The 13,436-nt window shown below is 28.2% G+C and overlaps 1 protein-coding gene across 3 annotated transcripts in view; it reads left to right on the top strand.

The window, feature by feature from the left end:
• Window positions 1-13,436, top strand: part of LOC132921302 (protein MCM10 homolog) — a 31,784-nt gene that overhangs the window by 16,732 nt on the left and 1,616 nt on the right. For 2 of the 3 annotated variants that reach the window (XM_060984259.1, XM_060984260.1), the window contains exons 4-7: window positions 11,425-11,487; window positions 11,610-11,987; window positions 12,051-12,188; window positions 13,104-13,363. In XM_060984259.1, coding sequence (XP_060840242.1) covers window positions 11,699-11,987; window positions 12,051-12,188; window positions 13,104-13,363 — 687 coding nt within the window. In that variant the 5' untranslated portion in view covers window positions 11,425-11,487; window positions 11,610-11,698. Of the gene's footprint in view, window positions 1-10,952; window positions 11,488-11,609; window positions 11,988-12,050; window positions 12,189-13,103; window positions 13,364-13,436 lie in introns of those variants that run through there. The other variant, XM_060984258.1, reaches the window with a different exon arrangement.

Genomic DNA, 13,436 nt, shown 5'->3' with positions numbered 1-13,436 from the left:
CGCGTAGGTATTATTTATCTGTAGGACCGTTGACAACATAAAGTGCTCAGCTATTTTACATACTATATACACGACCAAACAGCACTATAGGTATAAAAAATATAATTTATTTTTTCGACCATGTATATGTGTATATATAATAGATGGTACGTACCAGTCAGGACAAGAGACGCACTGTCCTATTCACCCGCGAGAAAACAACTGCGTGGCATGGGGAGCTAAAAGAACTCATCGTCTAATTCAAATTTGTGCATTGTTTATAATAATTTTTTTTTGTTTCCCACACACCCGTTCGTATATACGCATACATACGAATACGTCTACTATGTATATACGTATATAGTTTTGACAAAAAAAAATTAATTTTCAGCTGCTTGCAGATTCTCTGTTTACACCTTTGTGGTATGGGTTCCCCCCACCCCGAAATAATTTTTTTTTATAGGTAAAATATTATGTGCAGTGCATCTGATCAATATAATATGATAGAAGTTTTAAAAAATTTTTCGCGTCCAAAATTCACAAATCCTTTCAATTAAACCGGAATTTAACGTGTCATAATAATATTTACTACGAACTACACCTTTAAAATTCTGAACAGGAGGTTTCAGAGAATACAAGTTAGACAAACACCACTTGATTTATTATATAAAATAAATATCATACCGGAAAGGGAAATTCAGTACACTTTCTAAGAAACACATACACGCACGTAAATAATAAATGTAAACTATACAAATAAGTTATTGAATATACAATTAATAATAATACCATATGCATATTATTGTATTATTTATTATAATAACCTTTTATTTTTTCAAAAAGAATCTAATTTTGTTCGATGAAAACGAAATCAACAAATCCAAAACCTTCCAGTTGCATAATGTATACATAGTTTATACATATACCTATTATATATAAATATAAATGCATTATATTACACACTCATATAGGTTTTAAATAAACATTATACTGATAAATCTGCTCTTATATTTATCAATTAACTGAAGAATACAACTTTATTTTGTATATTCCATTATTACCAGATATATATAATATATACAATACACCCAGTTTAGTAAGGTTATATATCTACCTAATCCGTTACTTAATCATATATTAATAGCCGATGCATATTTAAATATAGTTTAATTAAAATATATATTAATGATACTTGTGTTAATTAATCTTTATTTACTTATAAAATCCATCGATTTTTTTTATTTCATTCACCAATTATAATCTTATTTGAAAACCATCATAAAATTATATTTTGAATAATTTTTTTTATACTAAATTATTACTTTATAGATACAACTATTAAATACATTTTATTAGATAAATGTATTATATATATATTCAATAAATTATTAATTCTAATTAAATAAATTAAACTATCAATAGCACCTATACAATACACAGCTATATTTTAATCTATAGATTATACTAGTTACTAGCCTGGGTAAGCTGGGTAAGTACGTATTCTACATAAATATATACTATCAGTGTGTAGCCATGCCCCTCCCATCGACTGTATCAATCAACTTAATATAAAAATGAACTGTTATTGTTAATTGTTTATGATGTTGTTTTTTTAGTATTTTGGGTACCCCCCCCCCCCCAACCACGATTTTAAAATCCTGGCTACGCCACTGTATACAAATACCTATTAGATTAATATAGTGATTAAGGTTCTTGCATTTGCATGTTTTTTTGTAGTGATCGTAGATTATTCTAGGTGTATAAATTTATTTTATGAAATGGCGAAACTAAATTCTAAGTTTAAATTTGCATATTTTTGCATATTTCGTCTTATTTTAGGAAAAATGCATATTTGAGCAATTTTTAGCATATTTATGCATATTTTTAAATTTTTAAATTTGTATTATTATTATTATGATTTTTATTTATTTTTAATTTTTATTATATTTTTATTAGGTACTTAAATAAAATTGTCCGGAAAAATCATTTTTGGAAAAAATTCAAAAATACTTTTTTAAATAAATTAAGGTTGTGTAGTCTATCATATCTGATTTGTACGTCTGTTTACGATAGTTTCTTTGTCGCTTAATAATCAACATTTTTACCAACAATGTCGACAATTTTATAGTTGTGGTAAAACCTAATGACATCTTGGATTCTAAAGTGTATGACGAAATAAAAAACAGTACGTCAGTACGTGTTCGTTCATTAATCACGGTTAACTGATCGCATATCACGCGTTACTTTATTTCTTATTATAACTCGGGATATGTGCCATTTTTGTTTTATCAATTATAAATTATAATCAATTTGTTTTAGATTCTGAACGGAGTGATGAATGTATTGATTTTACAATGATGTATGTTTATTTTTATATTTTTTAATTTTTAATTTGTATGTCTTTCATTACGTTTTGGAGTAGTATAATAGTGCTTTGATGTTTAATTTCAGCCCAAATTGAAAAGGAAAGTAAATCTAGTTGGTACTTTAAGGGGTCAAAAGTAAAAAAATTCCAGTAGTTTTCAAAAGCGTCAGCAAAAACTATAAAGTAACGGAAAAACGTGAATTTTCATGCATAACCAGTTATTGACAAAATCGATATTTTTATTTTGCTATAACTCAAAAACCAATCATTGGAAATACTTGAATTTTTCACCAAATGTTTATGTTAGCGTTATCTATTTATGATTACATTTTTAAAATATTTAGAATTTTTTGACAATTGAAATTTTCGATTTTTCTTCTTTTTTTTTTTGAAATGCCGATAGAAAAAATCTTTAAATTTTAATACAATGTTTATTATAAGTTGTACTTATCGTAGTAAAAAAAAATAATCAAAAATCGTTAGTCATAATTTTTGTTTATAAGCATTTAAAGTTAAAATATTTACGGAATATGCCAAAATCATGAAAATTTGCAAGGAATTTTGAAGTTGAAAATTCATAAAATTGTTGTTATTTATACCTAAGTAGGTTAAAAAAACCCATTACAATAGGTTCTTCGTAACTTTTTCTTCAAATAACTGTAAAAAAAAATTCTAGCGTCAATATAGAAAATAATGAATAGTTACTTCATTTATATTCAGCAGTTAATGCGTATTAACTCAATACGCATTGAGTTAGTCCGAGAGTTAGGTGTATAATGCATATAAACGCATTTTTAATTTGCATTAAACTGATGCGCATTTATTATTTAATTCGATTCGTCAAAACAAATTAACTCTTACTCCGGGATTAAGAAATGCATGTAAACGCTGTAATGCGAATTAATATTTTAGCGGGATTTTTAAAATGTCAAATTATAATTATTTTGGTCATGGAATCCAAAGTATAAGCATGGACTAAAAAACATTTGCATTAACTTATAATGTTATTCAACATCTAATCTTGATATTTTAGGTGCTTATAAACCCGCTCTTTAATGCGAATACTCAATGCGCATTGAATTAATTCGCATTAGCTGCTGTATATAAACTTAGTAAATATAATGCTATCCTAATAAAAAAAACATACTAAATATTATTATGGTATAATAGTAGATAATTAAGATAAATATATAGTATATTAAACTATTTGGGTGTTAAAATAATATGTTTTCCTGTCGAAAAATAGGATTGCAGCAATCAGCGTTTATCGATATGAAAAACCCGTCGCCGGTAATAGTTACCAGTGCAGGGCACGTAAAGTGAAAACCGTTTTCATCAATAAAAAAAACTCCCGGTCAGCCCCGTATGGTTTATATATAATACACACATTATATATTATACATCCAACGGCGCGGTTTGCCATTGTTTGGGGGAAAAAAGGCGGACCACGCGTGTGGGGTCTACGTCGGCGGTGGCAGCGACGGAGAAGGTTTGATCGATAACGCGAACACACGAGGGGAAAAAAAGCCCGTGCGGGTGCGTGTGCGTTTTATATATACATACACATTCGAATATACGATATACCTATGCATAATATATACTATGTATATTATATACATTATACGAGTTTACATGAAGTACGGTGGGCGTGAGGAGGGAAAAAGAAAAAAGGAGAAAAGAAGAGAAAATAGTAAGAGAGAGAAAGAGAGAAAGTGAAAGAGAGGTAGAAAGAGAGAACTGCAAAATATGGCTGGCCTGGCGAGATCGCGAGGGTGGTGCGAGGTGGATATTGATGGTGGCCGCGGTAAGTTGGTGTCGTCATCGGGATCGTGTGTGTGTACACGTTTATGTATATAATACATACACGATTGTGTATGTGTACGAGTCTGAACTCGAGGGTGGAAGTACGCAGTGTGTATACATAAAGGGTGTGCGAGTACACGTGGTGTATGTGAGGGCGGAGGCGACGGGATGTCCTGGCAAGAACGACGAGAGGGTAGTAGTAAAAAAAAATATACGACCGTTGGCTAATGCAAATGTGAAATTTTCCCGGGGTTTTCTTATCGTTATAGGTCGTTTTCCGTTCTCACTACTCCCACCCACTCCACATGTTTTCCTTTCTGTTTTTCTCACTATGTCTCTCTATCTCATCGTCCTTAAAACCACGCTTGCGTAGTAGGATGGCATACGATACGTGTATATATAATATTGTAGCGGGGTATTTGGGTTTTTTTTTCTCTTTATTTACCCGCTCTCACCCTCATCTCATCATGCAGCCAGTCGTTATAAAAGAGCGACTACAGAATCTAAAAAAAGTCGGTAGGGACATGGTGTATATATATATATATATAAACATATACATATATTTAAACATTATTATTTATGAACATAATATTTTCTTCGTACTCTTTTTTTCCTTTCTTAACATCTTAACATATAAATATAATATTTACATTATTGATATAGGTACGTATCATAAATCATGTTTTTCCAGCAATATATACTACGCACGCGCGTGCGCTTTCATGCAACTCTCTGATGATGTGAATAATATAGTACCTATTTCGCTTATCTTACTAGGCCATGACAATTCATTTCGCTCGCTTATTGATGCACTCACCCAACGTCTCCGCTATAGTATTTTGTTATAGTATTGTTAGCCGAAAAAAGGAAATCACGGGGGGGTCAGGATAGTTTAAGTTACATTTTAATAGATTCTAACATTTGTTATATTATTATTATACCTTGCAGTGACATTAATTGTATCCCCATATTACATCGTTTGGAGCGCAGTATCCAAATATTTGAGTTATTGAATTGTAATTGTATTTATAGTATTGTATACGCAAAGCAGAGAATTTCTAATAAATGTGATATATGTGATCAATTACTTACTAAATTTATTATTCCTGTTTAATTTGATTAATAATTAATTTTTTTTTTTTATTTTATTTTTTAATTTTAGTTAATTTACTCAATTGGTTAGCGAGCCAATCAAAAAAGCATATAAGCTTGTACAATATACACATTACAGACTATACAAATGGGTTGAGTCCAAACAACATTAAACAATCATAATAATTATTATTATCTATACATGGAGATTTTAGTAAAATCACAAATTCCCCTATATATAAATAGCTATCGGCTATCTATATAATTGCATTTAACTCTCACTTCAAATGAAATCATAAAGTATTCAAATTTTTATTACAAAATGATAAAAATAAGTTTTACAAAATATGTTAAATTAAAAATATTTAACTACAACACAAAATGTCTAACACAAATTTATTTAACACATAATTATTATTTTTTTAAATTAGGCTTCGACAACAGGCTATTAGCTGTAGAATTTTTCGTAGGTTAGGTTATTTTAAATTTTTTATACTCAATTTTAAAGGACTTTCTACTTGCCTTTGTTGTCTCTGTCGTACACACGCATAACATATCGTACTAGAACTAGATTCTCATTAAAACTCTTTTATAGTTAAAATTAGAGGAAACTTACAGCTAATCAAATGTAAAAAGAATATGAATTGCTGTGTAATAGATATATAAAAGATTAAATCCTATGTACCTATTATTATGAAACACATAACTGATTATTATTTTTTATTTATGTCTACTTGAATTATTTAATTAAAATAATCTTATTAAATGAATAATATTTAAAAATAATACTTATATATTATATATATTAATATAGTATACATACTAGATACATTTTAAATGAGCAAAAAGTGTAAAATATGTAAGAACAATTAAATATTATAAAATAATATCACTAGCGTCTATAGTCTAGGTATTTGATTGGGCCATACACAGGTAAAATATATTATTATCTGCAGATTATGAAATTAGCATTACCCAGCTATTTAGTTGTATAAGTATAGATACTTTATTTATTCAACATTTATAATAACACCGGATCTGCTACAATTTAGCACACATGCAACAATTCAGCGATGACGTTTCAGCGAACGATAATACAGCGCATACCTACTATATTTTTACGCACAAGACAAGTAAGCGCATTATGTTTTAAATTAATTAAACCTAACAAATATATATTTAAAATACAAAATTAAAATTTCGAAAAAAAGAAATTACTCTTCACATATACTGGTTTTTTGAATTAATCTGGTATTTCAAAATGTAAAGAATTTGGGTTAGCTGGGGCTGCAATTTTTTTAATTTGCCATACTCATTGTATTTTTATTTTTAAAACTCTCGAATTTGGGAGTTGAGCTGATACTGCGCAGGTAACTAAATAAAATTGATTATCAACATAAAATACTAATTTATAATATCTTTTTTATTGTATTATTACCTGTGAAGAGCCTTCTCCAAGAATGACACTTGTAAGGTTAATAGCAAGCATTTTCATTTCTTCGACTGGTTATTTTGCTTGAATTTTAGCAATGTCTGACAAAACTATGGTCTACATATTTGAATATATCATCTAAAATGATGTATAATTTAAAATCTTATATAATAAAACGCTAAGGTCGTGCCCACTGTCCACCAGGGGTGACGCAAAAAATGGTGAATTACCATCATAGATTTATTTTTTAGATTTTTTTAACCCCACCTACCGGTTATCGGTTATTCGTTGTCAAAACAATAACTATTATTATTTAGATTAGGTTAGGTTAGGTTAGGTATTATTATTATAATATTATATATTAATGTATACATATATTATTATATTTTACGTATAACTTTATAAGTTCATGTTTAACATTAGGTTAGGTTATTTTCGACATCAGGAAGTATATGACAATCCACCGTAGGCGGATTGCTCAACCGGGTATCGATTTGCATCGGCTGAGGTCTGATAGCTAGACACTCAATTACAATTTTTCGTATTTATTTATTTTTTTTAATCAAAAAGCACCGGACAAGTGTAGCACGTCGTAACAAACTTTTACGGGTACACACGAATTGCGTACCAAAATAGGTAGACGAACCTTTTTGAACGAATTGTGTCCAAGACGCAGTTCGTGTTATTTTTTCATCTACAGTTAATTATTGTAAGTGGTTCCTAAAGTGATATTGCCATAATAAAGATATTTATATACTAAAATATAGTAAATACTAATTAATAATTATAATTGATATTACCCTAAATTATTTTATGCTAGTTATATCAGATTATTTTGATTATCTAGATACCTTTATACCAATAGGTAATGACTATAACAACTATACTATTGCTGCACCGATAACATTATGTATTAGGATGAAAATTCTTTCGATTAGATCTTAAAATGGTTATATGGTTGCTAAAATGTAGTGTACAATAATTACCACACCCAATTAACGTATGCTAAAATTAGCACACACAATTTACAGTACATATCAATAATACTATGGAATAAATATGAATGATTTTTCGAATAATATGAAGTATAGTAAATGAGTTATAATTTAGAGAACAGATTTTTGGATTCCTAAAGCTTAAAATGTGATCTAAATATACTTTAAAAAACTCTTAAAATATTATTTTAACAAATAAATATTCTGCTAAAAAATAGTATAATATGCATTCATATGTTTTTAGATTTTAAGCGGAGCAATGAATGTATATAATATAATTTCGGATATCCAATTTAATCTAGTTTGTACTTTTAAGAGGTCAAAATAACCAGTATTTTTTTATGAATAATCTGGAATAATAATCAAAAAATTAAGGGAAAACGGAAATTTTTACGTAAAGATTATTTAAATATCTCACTTTTTTTTTAATATCATCATAAAAATACTGAGACCTTCAACTTGGACACCTGGAGGACTCCGGTAAATCCACATGATGAAATTTAATTAGTCCATTACACTATTACAGTGACCCAATCGACATCTATTGTATACAATAGAGTGGTACAAACTTGTCCTCCTTTTTTTTTAGATTAAATGTTTAAAATTTTAAATCCTTCTATTATTAATTATGTAAATAATGTATATTATATTTTATTGTAAATTGTTAATACTTAATACTTAATAGTTCTGTGTACTATTATTAGGTTAAGTGTTCGAATTTAAAGTAAAGAAATTTAAAGAAACATTTGGTTGAACAGCGTAATACTTAAGTTAGGTAAAGAGTAGATACTTTCTAATCATTAGTAATTTATTATCCTGTAATGCAAAGCTGGGCAAGTTATAAGTCATTTTTTTCGACTAGTTAAAGTTAAGTTACTTTAATCCAAAAACTAACCGAGTTAAAATATAAGTTAATTTCAGAAATTTTCCGAACGGGCAACATTTGTATACATTATTTGCATATTAATGCGGTTGGTCCAAAAAATAGCTTGTTCACACTAAAATCTGTTTCTTGGCCTAACAATTCTTAATATAAAATTTAATTTTGCATATTTTGGCGTTTTTGTATTTTTTAAAGTACCTATATTTTATAATTTTTGTGCATTTCAGAGCATACTATTTACAGCAGACGTGCCCAACCTTTTTGAACTTGCGGGTCACATTTGAAATTTATATTTAGGTAAACTGCGGGCCGTATATACTTCACGGTTTTTTTTTTTTTTGTTCAATTCGATAAAATGTATAATATTATAATGTATAATAGATATATTAGGACCTAATATTTAGGTCATTAGGGCATTAGGTATGTCTATTGTACATTTTATCTGATGTAGTATTATCTTTGTTCACTTATTGAATTTATGACTCTCATCGTATGTGTTTAAAGTACTGAATATTTATTTTTTTACCCCTTTACAAATTTCTAACTTTTATAAAATAATCACAGGCCGGTTGGAATTCTTCCGCGGGTTGGGCACGCCTGATATATAGCCATACAGGGTAATTCTTTTAACATTAAATATTCATTATTTCGTCAAGTATTGACTTTTTTTCAAAATATTTTGTTTCATGCTTTTCTTTAACTGTATGAAATTTTATTTTTTTCACCTTTTTATTTAATAGTGAAACCACAATAAACTATTGATTTTCAAATGGCAATTAAGGTATTTAGGTATTTAAAATGTACCGAATTAATAAAGTTATCTTTTTTTATGGATTTTAACGTTCAAATTATTATTTTTCGTTAATTTTTTAGCGAGAAACAGCTTTTCAAAGTTGTACGGTTTTTGGTTTTTATAATACTTCTTGTTTCATATAATCAATCATATGTCATAAACTCGTTATCGACTATCAACGTAGTAACGAACTTTTTACCTGTAATTACCAACGCCTCATGGCCGTAATAACCTGTAGAATGAACACCGATAAAAACCTCAAACCACCCAACTTTGAGCAGCTATAACTCACTAACGGTTGAATGAAAAATAATAAATTTAACGTTAAAATGCATAAAAAATATAAAAAGTAGTCCTACTATTTTATGACATTTTAAATATAGATTGCTATTTGAAAATCAAAAGTTGATAATGATTTAACTATTAAATATAAAGGTGAAAAAAATAAAATGTTATATAGTTTTAGAAAAGCGTGAAACTAACAACTTTGAAAAAAAGGGAGCTGACATTACCTTACTATGTATACCCTATATGTTTTTAGATTTTTGTTTGGTTTTCAAACGAACAGAAATTCAAAAACCAAAATCTACGCCCTTTTTTGTAAATTATTTAAATCATTTGAGTGTATAATATCTAAAATGTAAGTAAGCATTTAATTGAAAAATCAGGGTATATAATTGTTGTCAGTCCTAGTAAATAGTAATAATTAATAACCCCTATTTTCTTGGAAACAAATTGGAACACGGAATGTACTTAAAACAAAATAAGAAATATACATTAAGCAGTATAAATGTATAATACTATATTTGTATCTATTAACCATATAATCATAGTCATCGCAGTTAACGTGTAAACGTGTATTACAAGAAATAGGTATAGCTAATATAAATAATCGATAAGCAAAATATTTTTATTATAAAATTGAACATACTTACATACTTTATATATTCAATATTCATTAATAATAAATTATGATTAAAGATCATGGCTATAGATAAGTACCTAGATAACTAATGTCTAATAGTCGGCCTCGGCATTTAGCAGTTTTGCGGAACATTTGGATTCTTAAAATGAAATAAAAACTACAAAAAACACTATTTACTTATTGTTTTTAACAAGTTAAATTAGATTGTTTTAGAAATTTAATTCAATGTTAAGTCATAAAGTTAATATGAATTAAAACTAACTAGTTAGTGTCCAGTTTTGTTATAATGGTAGGTATATCGTATATGCAATTTTATACCCGCCTTTAAATTAAATTTATAAATGTATAAATAATATTTAGTCTAAACCGTTATAATTGTTTTGTTATAAGTGTTATCACTCACCCAATTTATGTACTTTACATAATATCATGTACCTACATACCGTTTGGCGTAAATATAATAATAAAATAAAGTTATAGGTTTTAATGGATGTTATGGTTTTAATGCATTTTCTATAATAGTGAGATAACTGAGATATGATTTTTCTTGGAATTAACTTACTCTATAAATAAAATATTTTTATTTGCTTATACTAAGGCCGCACACCGCGAAGTATTATTTCTTAATCATAAGGAATGACGTATTTTGTGTTTCTTATTTTAGCGGTTTTGTAATGTTCTGTAGTTAACAATTGGTAGTGGCGGTAACGAGCCATAAACCAAACGCTAAACATAGTACTGTTTGAACGCCCCACTATCAACTCTGAGATAGATGGTGTTGCGGTCACTTTTTTTATCATAATATTAATTGGTCTACTATCAATTACGATTACCGCCAAAATGACACAAAGTAGATACCTACACGAGTCACGAATACGTACTACCATTGATTATAAAATACAAAGTATACATTAACGACCATTGTGTTATAGATAAACGATAGTAATAATATTATAATAGTAATAACGAGTAACTACAATAATAGGTAATTAACAAAAAAAGAGTAAATAGGTAATACACATTTTTACAATTTTTTACCAACATCGGACACAGCAGCTAATGTTGAACTTATATTTCTTCACCAAAAGTGATTAGTCTACCTTTCGCTGTCATGAATTCTGACGACGAAGATCTTAAAGCTTTGGCTTTGTTCCTAGATGCCGAGCTAGATGCTGAAATCGAAAATAATCCGACAACCACACAAACAATCCTCAAAGAGGGTAAGTGCATTTCTTTGCCTATGCCTATCTGGTTTCATGGGTACCTATCCGCAACCGAATAGAAGTATTAGTATACTATGTTTGTTGTGAATCACGTTTACCATTCTGTTTAATATCTGTAGATGTAATAAAAGACAACGTTGAAAAAGATAGTCAACTGGCTGAGAAATCCGGAAATACAGCCGTAACATTTAGTGACTTTTTCAAATCAATGAAGTCGAAAATTGTCGATTTAGATGAAGTGGTAGTTAAATGTGAACCCAAAAAGAAGTCCATGTCCAAAATACCAAAATTTGGTTTTGATCCTGCAGCAGATCCTGTGTTTGGCTTATGTATGATCAATCCATTGTTATCGTCTCAGACAATTCAAGATAGAATGATTGGCAAAATACCAGTACCCGTCAGCCAAGTAAAAAATCATCTCAAGTCTGCAGACAATTCTGATTGGGTTGTAGCTGGCGTTTTAGTAAACAAATCTCTTCCCAAGACTTCACAGAAAGGTATTTATTACCTTTTTTAGTGTAATTATTTGAATTTTTTTCTTAGATACTTTTATGTTTTAGGTTCTACTTTTAGCATATGGAAGATAAGTGACTTAAAAGCAGGTATGAGTACTGTTACAATATTTTTATTTGGCCGGTCACATGCTGACTTATGGAAAACAGACATAGGATTTGTTGTTGGAATATTGAATCCAAAAGGTGAGGCTAAGTTAACTAATGATAATTAAATTTTAACTAATCAGGTTGTCAAACAAAAATTATGCTATACCTACTATAAAATTGGTAAATTATGAGTTATGACATTCAGTTATATTTATTAGGTATATCATTATTTTTGTTTTGATAAAAATAATTTATTATCTTATGTTGTAATTCTTTAGTCAATACATTAAAAAATACAGTAGACGAATATTCCATATTTTACTTGTATATTATATATTCTAATGGATAGTTAATAAACTAAATTTTGGTTAACGAAAGAATTCACAGTTTGTTGACCATTTGCCACAAGTTATCTTAACTTCTATGGCCCGCTAATAATTCACAGAGAGGAAATAAAACATTACTAGTCAGAAAAAATGTACTATAGTCCGAAAAGAATGGATATTAAGATACTAATTGTATCTATGTATATGAGTATAATATTTTTCTATCTACTATAATAGATAAATAATATTTAATTTTATTACATAATTTTACAAATATTGAAAATATACTTTAATTAGGTCAGCTATTCAATATAGTCAACATAGATTTTTGAATTAAATGCGTTCTGAAATGATGTTGCATTGTGGGTGGTAAAGTTTCTATTTTTATGCATTCCTCTTTACAAGAAATTCTTATCATTTCATATAGCAAAATATAAATAAATATTGCAACACTTCAAAAGTGTCAGCGTCACCATTAATTTTTTAAAACACTGAATATGTTAATAAATTCCTAATTTTTTAATATATCAATATACTAACAACTCATTAATGTTAATAAATAAAATTGTTTGCGTATTTTATATTGTGTATAATTGCATTTATATTTTTTATCTATTTTAGGTTCTATAACTTTTGAGTCTTACTGATTAACTATAAAATAATATTATTTTATTTTCTTGAATAGAAATGGATGGTAAAGATAAGAAGGATGAAGTAGTATTATCCATAAATAGTGGTGACCAAGTGATGCTGTGGGGCAGATCCAAAGATTATGGGACTTGTAAAGGAATTAAGAAAAATGGAGATAAGTGTGATATGTTTGTAAACATCAATAACTGTGACGTTTGTACATTTCATGTAAAACGAGAATATATCAAGCATTGTAGTCAAAGAGCAAATATTGGAAATTCTAGACCAACAGCTGCCCACAGTTTACGAGATAAAGTTTGTAGTTTTAATTAATATTTAAACTTTTATTAGTTTTATTTATTGTTTGTTGTTATTATTATTATAATTA

This window comes from Rhopalosiphum padi, chromosome 2 (assembly GCF_020882245.1).
Source record: "Rhopalosiphum padi isolate XX-2018 chromosome 2, ASM2088224v1, whole genome shotgun sequence".
Taxonomy (NCBI): domain Eukaryota; kingdom Metazoa; phylum Arthropoda; class Insecta; order Hemiptera; family Aphididae; genus Rhopalosiphum; species Rhopalosiphum padi.
This window is presented reverse-complemented; position numbering and strand designations above follow the sequence as displayed.